General features: G+C 39.0%; 1 protein-coding gene across 1 annotated transcript in view; it reads right to left on the minus strand.

The window, feature by feature from the left end:
• LOC121858312 overlaps nt 1-12228 on the minus strand; it is a gene marked incomplete in the record, with an annotated part of 213104 nt that overhangs the window by 168809 nt on the left and 32067 nt on the right. Inside the window, 1 exon segment of the mRNA XM_042354645.1 lies at nt 2221-2356. Coding sequence (XP_042210579.1) covers nt 2221-2356 — 136 coding nt within the window.

Consider the following 12228-nt stretch of genomic DNA (forward strand, 5'->3'; position numbering starts at 1 on the left):
AAACGCGGAATGTGGGACCGCGTAAAGTGAGGGTTGACTGTACACAACAAGTATCCAGTATCCACCTTTCCATGGCTCAATGCCTTGACAACCTTAGCTGATCTTCCCCATATAATGCTGCCATAGTATCAACATTCAAACTTCCAAATCTGAATCCAACTATGTCAGGTTGCTACAATTTTAATTTGCTTTCATGCAGTTCTCTTTGGTAGCCAATCATGCACTGCATTCAGTAGTTGATTGTAATATTTTTGCCAAATAACCTCCATTTAATCAATTTTAATAACCACATTTCCATATTGTAGTCATTTCTCATGAAGAGTACTATACACAGTACCTCACCTCTAGCATCCAAACAATTCAGCCCATTCATATTACAGGCTGTACTTGACAAATTTCATCTAAACACTCAGACCAGAAACAAACAACTTTTTTTGCATGCTGTTATTATTCTGCAATTTCTAAAAGATCTTGGTATTCATACTGCATTTGATGTATCTTATGTAAATCCATAAATGCATTACACATACAGTTGCCGCAAAAGAAATGGTGACATTGTGTTCACCTTGAGATTTGGAGGAGAATAAAAACTAAAAACATGACTTACATAACTTTTATTACAGTATTTACCTTACATTTAATATTTGGTCATGTTGCCTTTCGTTTTCAATACCATCTGCAGTCGTTTTGGCATTGATTGGGCGAGGTTGGCAAAGTAGGAGGCGTCTATGTTGACACACAACTTTTTCAGCTCCTCCTGCAGGTCCTTGATGTTGCTGGGTCTGGCCTCTTGAATCTTGTTTTTCATCACGTTCCAAGCGTTTTCCATCAGGTTTAAGTCGGGGGGAGTTACCAGGCCACTCTAACACAACAATTTCATTGTCACTGAGGAACTTTGTGACTATTTTTGACTTGTGGGCAGGGGCACCATCATGCATGAAATGATGACAATGATGGATTGGCCAAAACGGTAGCATATGGTCCCTTAACACCTCGATATAATTAGTTCCCTTCATCGTGACATTCTTGGGATGGAAGTACAGACCTCCCCTGCCCTCACAACCACTAAAAGTACCCCACACCATCACACTATCTGGATGCTTCACTGTCTTGACGGTGTACTTTAGAGAGGACCGCGACACATTCTTGGGCCGACGTACGATCTTCGAGGCACCCCTCACCAGCCTAAAGATGCTTTCATCACTAAACATCACCTTCTTCCAGTCGTCTGATGTCCAGTGCTGGTATTTCTTGCAGAAATTAATCCTCTTCTTCTTCATAACCTCAGTGAGAAGAGGCTTCTTAGCTGCGCGCCGAGTCGGTAAACCGAGGTCTTTCTGGAGATGATGTTGTACGGTCCTGATTGCCACATGTTTGAGGAGGTCTGGGTGCTTTTTCTTCAGTGTAGAAGCTGTTACAGCAGGACCAGACATCACTTCACACTTCAGGATGTTTTCTGTCCTTATTGAAGTCGTCCTAACAGTTCCAGATCCCACTTTCCTCTTCGGTATAGCTCCAGGAGGTAATGGCGCCGCCGCGTGTTTGAGGTTGTAAATGGCTTGCCTTGAAACTTTTAAGTCTGCGGCTACACGTATCACAGACATCCTCAGTTCTAATTGGGTTAAAGCCCGAGCTTTTTCATGTAGTGTGAGCTTGTTGCAACCCATTCTGTTCAGTTTGAGTGGAGATATAGGCGCTCAAAGTTGGCGCACGTGTGGAGAATGGCGAGTGGCGGAGATACATATATTTGCACCTCTCTCTATCAAAGCACGAGGCTCACTGAAGTGAGCAGCCTTGGTGGCTTGTGGCTGGAGGTACGTGGGAGGCGGTTACATGATCACAAGCACCTCCCACTTTTTTTAGCCCGGGAGCGCAGTTAAAATCTTTACGCTGCACGCCGTGTAAAGATTTCATTTGCACCAAAAATGTAAAGATTTATTTTGCGGCGACTGTATTACTTCAAAATTATTTTCAACACCTGCCTTAACTGAACAATCAAAACAATATTTTTTTTCACATTTCCAATAAAATCCTTAAAGTCTCTTGCTTATGAATGTTTGAGTTGTACAGTTTTCTCTAAGAATCAATCACTATCTTCCAAACATCACACCAATATTAGTATTAAGCTTATTTCTCCAGTTCCTTACTAAAATGACTTTTCGTAACAAAGAAAATCTTATCAGTTTAATTGACATAATGTTCATAGAAAAATACACTCACAATAATCTGCACCAATGAATCCTGCTTCCACTTCTTGACTACTAGCAGAGCAGTTGACTTCAGTCTCACTCTTGTTATTACTTTCTTCATTAGCTAAACTTGGTGAGGTACCCTCAACTCTGTCAGACTGTATATTCTGCAAAATAAAATTATCTTTATTATGTACCTTTAATGTTATTTTATGATTATATGCTCATGTTGATTTATAACATGTCTTGAATTCAGAGAAATATGGCCCTTTGAACTGTAAAGTTAATCTTTTTTTTTATGTCCAGTCAGATGCAATATGAATACAGTATTTACCCTAATGCACGAGTTCTAACACCTCACACTGTCCTTTATATTTTCTGTTAAACTCACAATGAAACCTCATTTATTCTCATCCTGTACAGTACCTGTCTGCATTATCTAGCTTTGCCTGTCTTTATTATCTCCTTATACCTTTCTTTCCTATATCACTGCAACTGTTTTTACAATTGCCAGCTTTCACTTCCCTAAGTGTAAACCTAAGTACTCATTCACAGCTGAGCGAACTAGGGATACCATGGGTATGAACCAGCATTACAAAACACAAAAGGTGAGCACTGTATCCACTTGGTTGCTGTAGTCCCATGCAGAATATACAAATATGAAAACAATAATTTACAAGTTTCCAATACAGCAGGACCTGCCATTTGCCCTTCGTGGATTTCATCAGTCATCATTTTACGGCCATTTTCCATGGTTGTGTGGGTTAGCCATGGTTACCTGAAGGTAACTCTCCCAGCAACATGGTATCTTGCAGTCTCTATTGTCAGATTCCTAACTCTAATAACATTTCTTACAACTTGTCCCCATGTCATTCTTGACCTACCTCTGGCTCTCCTCCCTAGACTCTTACACCTCTTGGCCCAATTGGTCTCATCCATTCTTTCGACATGCCCAATCTCAGTCAATTACAGTACAGTCGACCCTCGTTAATTCGGACTAATAAGGGGGGAAGGGTGTCCATTTTAGCCGATTGTCCGAATTAGCCGATTTGGGGGTTAATATTGCATTATATTTCAGTCATTGTTTTCGTCACGATTTTATCCCACTTTCCACTGTAATACGTACGTAATTTCAGCAAAAATATTACATTTCCGTGAATGTATTATATCAAGCACAGTATGAATAGAATATCATTGTAATATAACAGTATTTTAACCGAAAACTATTAAAAAAAACGAATAACATCTCAAGAACATCGGAAGCTTCGGTAAAGTCTTTTGTTTTCGTCATGTATTTTATCCTTTTTTACATTGAAATACATCACGTTTCAACAAAACTACTATTTATTTCCGAGAATATATTCATTCTTTTCCAGTTTCCGTAAAATATGCGTGTGATGTAACAGTTTTTTAACTGAAAACGATTCGAAAAACACGTACCCTCTAGCCCTGTTCAAGTAGAGGACTGGGAGAAGCTGTTTGGTGCTGCAGACGATGACAAGGGAAATGATTTGGATGGATTTTAATGAAAATATTCAGAAATATGGTATCGTAGTATTTATTCAAGTCAATTAGGATAGAATATTATTGTAATACAACAGTTTTTTAACTGAAAACCAATCGAAAAGCGATTACGGTAACATCTTTTGAATGAAAGAGAGCGAAAGTCATTGTTTTCGTCACGATTTTATCCCACTTTCCACTGTAATACGTACGTCATTTCAGCAAAAATATTACATTTCCGTGAATGCATTATATCAAGCACAGTATGAATAGAATACCATTGTAATATAACAGTATTTTAACCAAAAAACTATTAAAAAAACGAGTAACTTCTCTTGAGAATCGGAAGGTTAGGAAAAATCTTTTGTTTTCGTCATGTATTTTATCCTATTTTACATTAAAATACATCACGTTTCAGCAAGACTACTATTTATTTCCGAGAATATATTCACTCAGGCACAGTTAAGGTAAAATATACATGTGATGTAACAGTTTTTAACTGAAAACGATTCGAAAAACACGTGTACCGTCTAGCTGATACAGCTGGTGGTGCGTGATGCGTCGTTGTAAACAATAGGTTGAAGTAGATTACCAGGTATTATATTAAGTGTGAAATATCGAAAAGGTTTATATTACCGGTATTTTTTGTGGATCAATGAGAACTGTGATACCGTATATGATATGATAAGTTAGCCTGTGCTAAGAACTTCAACATAGACTACTGAAAACACGTTGTAAGGTAATTTAGCCTATTGTAAGTTGGTGAGCATTTGCTGAAGGAACTGCACAACTTTTCATTACTAATTGGTACATATTTTACGTTTCCATTGTTTACTGGCAGTCTGAAGCTAAAAGTTGCATCACCCCCCCCCCCCCACACTAGTGGTGATGTTACGTTTAACCAAAAAGACGCTGGTGTTTTATCCCAGCAGTGGGTGGACCAGCATTTTAGCTTAAGGTCTGCGTAAAGTAATATTCCTACAAATCTAAAACAAAATAAATAAATAAATATAAATAAAAAACTTCAGATTTTGTCCGAATTATCCAAAATCCGGATTAAAGGGGTCCGAATTAACGAAGGTCGACTGTATACACTCGAATTAACGGAATCCGATATAATGAACTCTCGATTTAGCAGAAAGAATTTTTCCATTATTTTTGCTAGATTTAGTGAACCCGGTAATTAGTTATATCGAGATTAACTCAGCTAATTCGCTCACACCTACAGACACACCTCAGACAAATGATATGTGCAAAGAAACATTCGAAACATTATTCATGGCTTACCCTAAACTACGGGGTTCAGTGTCTGTTTTAAATTTTTTCTATTATTCCAAACTTTTTCCAATTGATAGCTGCACTCTTTTTACTTTCTCCCCCACACCACTCCATTTCTGAGACTTCTGAGAGACTTTCAGCAGAATTTAATGGAACCACGCTTGATTCAGCAGGCAGCTACCAAACAGGGAGGTACTACCACCTGAGAAGATATTGAAAGCATTACGTGTTGTCAAATGGTAGACCCTGCTGTCATGTGGCATCACAAAAATTGTGACCAAGTCCCAGGTTGCTGATCTGTCTTTCTGCCTCATTTACACACAATTGCAGGGTCTCAATTGTCTCTCTTACTATTGACTACATAACATATATAACTTTTCTCACTCTTGATCTGTTCTATTCTTTCTATTCTTCTATTCTCCTATGTCAGTTGACAATAATATTAAAACGGGGCCTTCTCGGATGGGTCCCACTGGTCGGGAAGGTTGTGAACCCCAGGGTCAACCTGATCATCATCAAACTACTGGGGCCTCAACTGCCGTCACCTCAGTTGCTGGAGGATCGGCTTTCTTCACACTTCATTTTTCCAATAATTTGCGGCATGAGATCCAATTTTCCTTCTGTGGAGCACCATCTATTAACCTCTTCCCCCGACCTCTTACTACTATCTGAACTTCAACTGACCAAAGCAGTTTCACCCAAACCTTTTCAAGTCTCCAACTACAACCTTTATACATCTTTCCGTTCTAAGGGAGGTGTATGCGCCTACTGCAACACACGTACACCTAGAGCTTGACTCACGGATCTTGAATCTTCTCTTTATGATGTCATCTGGCTCAAAATATCTCTACCAACTGTGACTATTTTTCTTTGCTTCCAATACTGTTCTCCCAACACTACCAACTATTTGGAACTCTGACTATCTCACTTCTTGCCACGAGTCGTTGCTATCCACACACCCCAACACAGAGATCCTCTACCTAGGGGATTTCAATGTACAGTCAGCCAAAGATGCACCGACCCCACCCTGGGTCCCGTGCTCGCAATTTTGCCTCGATATACTTGGAGGAAGGAAGGCTGTATGTAATGGGGATTGTGATTAGTGGATTTATCTTCAGCTGTATCACTTTTGGATTGTTTAATATTTAATATTACACAATCCAAATGTAGCATTTTTATAATAATAAAGTATTGTTCTAGCAGCAATCAATTAATATTATACAGAAAAAATATGGGCTAAGGACATATATTCATTATATACATTCTATCACCCAGACTATTGAGCATACAGCTACATAAAGCAGATGTTCCCCCTCCTAGGGTGGACCACACATTCTCAGGTTACAACCCTTAAATCTACTTCTCAGCCCTCCGTGTTTGAGTAGGCCTATGTAGATTTTATGTCTGTGTTGACGTATAGATTACTCTCCAACAACCAGACACAGAGAGGTCAGCCAGTTCAGCCAGTTCACACAGTTCTCGCCAGTACACAGCCAGACACCGTACCAAAGAGACGTGTTGTGAGCTTAGCTCCCCAGGCTGTACCTCTCTCTAATACAGTGATCCCTCGGTTAACAAGCACAATTCGTTCCAGAAGGTTGCTCGTTAACCAAAAAGCTCGTTAACCGAAACCATTGTTTCAATGGGTTTTTGGGTAATTGGTTCCAGCTCACCGAAAATTGCCTAAATTCAACCAAAAAGGTAGTAAAGTACACTTACTTTGAGGTGTGTATGTAGAGGCTCCTGGATGATGAGGCTGATGTGAATTTGAAGTGGGTGGAGGAGAAGGAAGAAGAGATGGAAGTGGAGGTGGAGGAGAAGCATTTTACTGCTTCTTGGAAGGTGAGTCACCTTCCATGAAAATGTCAGGAACCTCTGGACAGACAGATTCTCCACCATGAACACCCTCTCTCCTTGAAGTGGAAGGCTGAGGGCTAGCATCTTGTTCCCTCTGCCTTTTACTGAAGAAAGTGTCAATTTTGGTGTGTGGGGCATCTCTCCTCCTCATCATTAACTCATGTTTAAAGAAGGAGACCATTGTGTCCTCAACATGACACAAAGTTAGTTCAGATTTTTCCACATCAGGGTACCTTGAAGCCAGTTTCCTAAACTTCTCCCAGTGGTAAATGACATCTTTTAACTCTGAAGTTGACATATGGTCATCACTTTCCTTTTCTTCCTCACCATTGTCAGCCTCTAACATCTCATCTAGTTGCTGCAAGTCTTCAGGAGTAAGTTCCTGCTCATAAGACATCACAAGCTCTTCTGCATCATCCTCCTCCACTTCAAGGCCCAATGACTGACCAATGGACACAATCTCCTGGTCCAACTCTGCTTCCTCCTCAAATCCCTCGAAATCATGGACTACTGATGGCCACAGTGCTTTCCATGAAGAATTGAGGGATCTAGTGGAGACTTCTTGCCATGAGGACACAATCAATTTTACAGAGTCCAGGATGTTAAACTGTGTCTTCCAGAACTGTGCCAGTGTTATTTCAGGATCAGTGGAAGTTGCCTGATGACACCTCCTGAACATTTTCTTCATGTACAGCTTCTTGAAGTTGCTGATCACATTCTGGTCCATTGGCTGTATGATTGATGTAGTGTTGGGAGGCAAAAACAACACTTTCACAAAGTCAAATTGAGACTCCAAAGTTCTGGCAAGTTGAGGGTCATGACCAGGGGCATTATCCATGAGGGGAAGAGCCTTTAAAGGGAGTTTATTGGTGGTTAGGTAGCTCTTCACAGAAGGGCAAAACACCTCAACAGCCCATTCATTAAAGAGCTGTTTTGTTACCCATGCCTTACGGTTGGATTTCCAATAAACTCCAAGCCGTCCTCTTACCACTTTCTGTTGCTTGAACACCCTGGGGTTCTCAGAGTGGTGGACAAGCATAGGCTTCAGTTGTAAATCCCCTGAAGCATTGGTACCAAGCAATAGAGTGAGATGGCCTTTCATGGGTTTATGCCCAGGTAGAGGCTTCATCTCTTGTGATGAATGTTCATTTGGGCATCTTTTCCAGAACAGCCCAGTTTCATCCACATTGAACACTTGCTGTGGAAGATAATTTTCTCCATCCATCAGTTCTTTAAACTCCACTAAAAACTTTGCTGCCCCTTCCTTATCAGCACTTGCAGCCTCACCATGCCTAACTGCACTAAGTATGTCACTTCTTTTCTTAAATTTTTTCGAACCAGCCTTTGCTGGCCTGAAAATCTTCAAATTCTGTGCCTGAAGAACCAGGTTAATCTGTCTTTAAATGTTCGTAAATCTCCCTGGCTCTTTCACAAATAAATTCAGAAGAAACTGAATCACCTTTCATCTGTTTTTCCCTAATCCAGATGAGAAGTAACCTCTCTGTTTCTGCAATTAGGGATCTACCTTTAAACACTCTGGTAGATTTCTCTCTCACTTTCACTTCTTTAAATTTGTCTTTCTGTGCAAGAATTGTCGACACAGTTGATGTCGACATGCCATATTCTTTGCATAGCACATTTGTTCTAATGCCTTCTTCATGTTTTTTTTTTATAATTTCCTGATTAACTTGGATTGAAATAGTTTTTCTTGATCTCTTGGGACCCATGCTTGATTCAAACTATCTCAACACGTGATATTTTAAGTTTAATTGCTGTAAATAAAGAATATTTTCTTCAAATTAACACTATACTGCACTATATATTGTCAATACAATTATGTAAAATAAATTTCAAAATTACCAATAATTTGCTTGGAAACAAAAAAAAAACATTTAGTTGAAGAGAGTCTCAAGCAAGATGTTACCTCCACTGAAAAGACACAGAGACTGACGCCTGTTTGGTGTGTTGACAGGCTGTTTGGCGTGCATAAAACTAGTTTCCTGTACAGTAGGTCTATTGAACCCACAGGGTACCGTGAAAAGTGAAAACCGCGTAAAGTGAACAACAGAACATATGGGATTAATTCCAATAGAGACTGGCCCGACCCCCAAACTCCACTTTTTCCGACACAATACCTTTGTTGTAGTAAAAATAACATCTAAATTTTATGCTGGTATGCTCACACAATTAATATTTAAGAGAAATACAGTCGCCAGGTTAATGTCCATTCAAATAATGGACTCAAATCCCTCCCCCCTCTTCCCAGCTCACTAGCTCCTACCTCTCTGAGAAATGTTTGGGTGAAAACACTAGATTTTAACGTTTAGTAATAAATAATACCTCAGACTAAAGTTAGGATAATATAATTGACATTTCTGGATTCCTTGCAGGTCAGGGAATATTTTGAATGTAAACTTCATATATTTTGCACAAAAGATAAAATATTTGCTTTGTGTAAACCAAATTATTACATTAGATCTAAAATTTGTATGTCTAATGCAAAATCCATGATGTTTATATTCAAAATGATCATCATATTGTAAGAATTCCAGCAATGTAAATTATATTCTGGCCGGGTAATTTGTATGAATTTTATGAGCTAAAACAAATATCTTCAGTAAATAAACAAAGAAATATTCTTCAAGGACACTATCTGTCAATCAAAATACCCCACCTCCGCCCTCCCTCCCTTCCTACCCCCCACCCAACCTCCCTACTAGAGAGGCGATTGGGAGAAAATAGTATATTTACATTTTTAGTAATAAATAATAACCCAGACGAAAGTTAGGATAATATAATTGACATTTCTAGATTCCTTGCAGGTCAGGGAATATTTTGAATGTAAACTTCATATATTTTGCACAAACGATAAAATATTTGCTTTGTGTAAACCAAATTATCACATTAGATCTAAAATTTGTATGTCTAATGCAAAATCCATGATGTTTATATTCAAAATGATCATCATATTGTAAGAATTCCAGCAATGTAAATTATATTCTGGCAGGGTAATTTGTATGAATTTTATGAGCTAAATAAAAAAAAATAAAAAATAAATTATACTTCACCGCGTATATGAGTAGATGCACCGCGGAAAGTGAAAGTCCTGAAAGTCCGGTTCTGGCAAGGTACCGCGTAAATGAGAAGTAAATGAGAAATCGCGGAAAGTGAAACCATGTAAAGCGGGGTAATACTGTACTTTAATTATGTTCAATAATTGTTAAAATGATTAAAAAATTTAATATTAAACTTTTAAAATTATTGAATAGTATAAACTTCTTGATATTTACTAAATTAGTAAGGAATTTAAGACCTAGAACCGACTACTGTATTGGCAGACTAATACTACAGCTGGTGGACCACCAAATGCAAGCGAAAACATGTTGAAGTCCGCTCATAAGAAACTCGTTAATCGAGGGATTGCTCGTTAACCGAAGTTAAGAATCTTATGGAAGGTAACTCGTTAACCGAGGCACTCGTTAACTGAGGGATCACTGTAATATCAGCTAATTACAAGCTAATAGCTAATGCTCAGTAGTCTGTCAACAATCAGCCTTGTAACTATCAGACTATCCAATATAACTAGAAAATCACCACGTGTGTTTACATTAAACCAAGGAACAACAAGTGAAGATAACAGAACCTGTGTGCACTTGTGTAACTTACAAGCTAAGATATTTACAAGTGCTACCCAGGGCGGCTGTGACGATATCAACTATCAACCCAATCTACGACTGTATCAAAGGTGACTCGCCGTGAGATTACCCAATATCTCACCCAGCTTCATCAAAGTTACAAGCGACTACCCTACACTCATTCAGGCAAGTGTTAACAAGTGAGATCAGTGGCGGCTCGTGCATAGGGCTGCAGAGCTGCAGTCCCCCCAGACACTCACTGCCAGGCGTATGATTCCTTTAGAGAGACAGCTGAATAATACACTACCAACAAATATATCATTTTATATGTTATTTAATTATTTTCAATACGTTGCTAAGTGAATTTTCATTAAAATCAGACCAAAATTTAAGTTACTTTCATAGTTGCTGTCAATGCTGTATGATTCATGTCTGTTATTAATTGGCGCCGCCGGCGCACCACTTCTGGAGACAATGAGTTGCACTTGAAGCAGCTCAGTCTCGTACAACGTGTTTACATTGCGTGTGGACGGTGTGGTTAAATCGTGCTTTCTTTAATTACCCTTTGACGATGGAAAATCGAGTGAAGTATTTGCAAAACATCAACTTTTCCCAGCTGACATTAAATGAAAAGACTGAAATCAAAGCAAGAGGAAGACCTTCACCAGTTTTATCCATTCAACAGAACAGTACAAGCAGGAACAAAGAATATACACGCCAGTTTAACATCAGTGTTTATCAGAAATGTGAATGGCTCTGTGGTTGTGACGAGGCAAATACTTTATTCTGCTTTCCATGCTTATTGTTTGGTGGGGACTCGGCATGGACGAAAAGTGATGTGACTGACTTGAGGCATTTGCCACAGAAAATAGTGAAACATGAGCAGTCAGCCAAACATATGAATAACATGATTAATTTATCGTTGCTGGGTAAAGTGAACATTGCAGCTCAGATTGCTCAGATTGCTGAAAATTTTAATAACAACTCCAATGACAACGGCAGAAGCAGAAAGGTGCTTTCAACTTTGAAGAGAATTAAAACTTTTTTGCGCAGTACCATGGTGAATGACAGACTGTCTGCTTTAGCAGTGATATCCATTGAAAATAAAATGATAACAGAAATAAAGGATTTTAATGAAATAGTAATAAACAATTTTGCTACATCGAAGAGCAGACACGCCGACTTTATTTTCAATTAATACTGGTCCATCACCACCTCGGCCATCCCTTCTACCACCAACACTACTACCATGCCCTGGGAATTCGTGGACATCAACTACAACTCATACCTGAGGTAGGTCAAATTTGTGTATCCTACTGTTGTGTGAGGCTTGCAGTCCCTCCATTTTATTTTTCACGAGCCGCCACTGAGTGAGATAGTTCAATATCAAACCACAGCCCAAACAATGGCGGCAACAATGGAGATCGAATCTACAATTAACTTAATCAGTGCTTCAAGTTCCTGTGATTTCTAGTAAATTAGAGAGACAGAAACTTTATAAGTACCAGAAAGTACTTATAACAACAAATAACAGTGACTACTACAAGTAACAAATAACAAGTTACTTTAACTGTGTACCAGTACAAGTGGCAACACTAACTTGTAAGTGGTAACACTAACTCTTAAGTGGTAACATAAGGAAGAACACTTAACCAACAGAAAATCCTCAAGACAGAGCAGATGTGTGTGGTTTACAAGAACCATTAGTCACCTTGACAGGGCGGCGATAGCAGAGACCCAGTGGTATTTTCTCAGGGTATCACGTA

This window comes from Homarus americanus, unplaced genomic scaffold (genome assembly GCF_018991925.1).
Source record: "Homarus americanus isolate GMGI-L3 unplaced genomic scaffold, GMGI_Hamer_2.0 scaffold57980, whole genome shotgun sequence".
Taxonomy (NCBI): domain Eukaryota; kingdom Metazoa; phylum Arthropoda; class Malacostraca; order Decapoda; family Nephropidae; genus Homarus; species Homarus americanus.